The following is a 1,637-nucleotide window of genomic DNA, read 5'->3' as shown; positions in this document are numbered from 1 at the left end:
GTGGATTTGATACCTCCACTTAAAATTTACCTGCAAACATTATTGTCCTAAAGCTTAACATAAATGTTTAAAATGTACCTCATATACAACCATCTTTTTACACTATCTTAAAGAAAAAGATACAAAAGTATTCACCCTACATTAGAGCACATATACCCTATAGTAAAAATCCCAAATCATTCATAGAGGAACTCAATTTCTACTCAATCTGCANTACGGGTGCGACACCGCGGGTTGCGATCCCGTTACCGGTCAGTAAAAAAGACAAAAAGGGGGAAAAAAAAAAAAAAAGTACTTAGCAAAGAAAATACAAACGTTCTAAAAAAGATGAAGTTCAAGGTTTTTAGTCTGCCCAGAATTTAAACCCTCCTCCTGATGGGGGAACAGAAGGGAGAGTACTCTTTAAAAGTTTTTAGGGCAAGTAGAGCCAGCCTTCCATTTTAGAAGCACCAAACACTAAATACTTGTTTTCCAAACCTTTCAGAGCTAAGATCTTGGGACTTTGAACAGGGAGCTAGGGACACAAAGTTATTAAGACTTCAGAGATTCTACTCTGGCAGTGGAAACAGTAGTCAAATTGAGTTTACAGGCATCCAACAGTGGAGTCATAGCAGCATGAGTTCTGTGGCATGGTTTTTGGCTGGAATCCTGGCTGCTGCTCATTCTTCCATTTTACTCCACATTTTCCAAGGTTGGCTGTACAGACTTCCTGGCTATTGTAAACTATCCAATACCATTTCACTAAATTTTTCATGCTCTAATCAACCAGGCCTTGTTTGTGCAGCTAAGAACTCTCAACATATGAAGTACTTTGGACAGGTGATTCCAATGTACAGCCAGGGTTGAAACCGCTTAAGGCAATGTGTTCAAACTGTGGTCCACAATCCATGTATATTAAGTCATGTAGGATATTTAAAAATGCAGGTTTTGAGTGCCACTTACTGAATCAAATTCTCTGTATGTATGGCACACAAATCTGCATTTTAGCAAACCTAATGACTCTAATGCACAGTAAAGTTGAAAAACACCAACTTCAGACTTTCGGTAAAGGCCATCAAAATAATTAATGTAAACAGCTGACAGAAAAAAAGTTGTCAAAGAACATTATTCATTTTAGAAAAGTATTAGATGCAGAATTTAAACAAACTAAGTCATCACAAATCTAAATATTAAAAACAAATTAACAAGAAAGGGAGAAGACTACTTTGAAATTAGATGACTAATTAGTAGCAGAAACACAAAGACAAGCTCTCACTAAAATATTTACCAAAGCCAAAACTTACCTTTCCTCCAGCTTGACCCCGTACTGCAAAACAAAATAACGTTGATTCTTCCGCATTTCCTTCCATCTTAAACTGGGCAAAACTAGCTGCATGTCCTTCGATGGGCTGAGACACTTTCCTATCTACAGAATATAGCTGCATAGCTCCCACCACACGATTTTGCTAAAAAGGATTTAAAGAGAATAGTTTGGGGACTCAATGAACCAATAACTTCCAAATTCATCAACTAGTTAAATAATTAAAGCACTTCATTATCTTCAGCAGGATTTATGATTACTATTTAGTCTCTCAATGTGGATTTGATACCTCCACTTAAAATTTACCTGCAAACATTATTGTCCTAAAGCTTAACAT

At 36.5% G+C, this 1,637-nt stretch overlaps 1 protein-coding gene across 1 annotated transcript in view; it reads right to left on the bottom strand.

Moving 5' to 3' along the window:
• Positions 1-1,283: 1,283 nt before the first annotated feature.
• LOC103582091 (clathrin heavy chain 1-like) overlaps positions 1,284-1,637 on the bottom strand; it is a gene marked incomplete at its 3' end in the record, with an annotated part of 26,109 nt that continues 25,755 nt past the window's right edge. Inside the window, exon 4 of the mRNA XM_008563776.1 lies at positions 1,284-1,445. Coding sequence (XP_008561998.1) covers positions 1,284-1,445 — 162 coding nt within the window. The remainder of the gene's footprint in view (positions 1,446-1,637) is intronic.

Source organism: Galeopterus variegatus, unplaced genomic scaffold, assembly GCF_000696425.1.
Source record: "Galeopterus variegatus unplaced genomic scaffold, G_variegatus-3.0.2 Scaffold14871, whole genome shotgun sequence".
Lineage (NCBI taxonomy): Eukaryota > Metazoa > Chordata > Mammalia > Dermoptera > Cynocephalidae > Galeopterus > Galeopterus variegatus.
The sequence above is the reverse complement of the archived record's forward strand: the minus strand, read 5'-3'. Positions and strand labels throughout refer to the sequence as shown.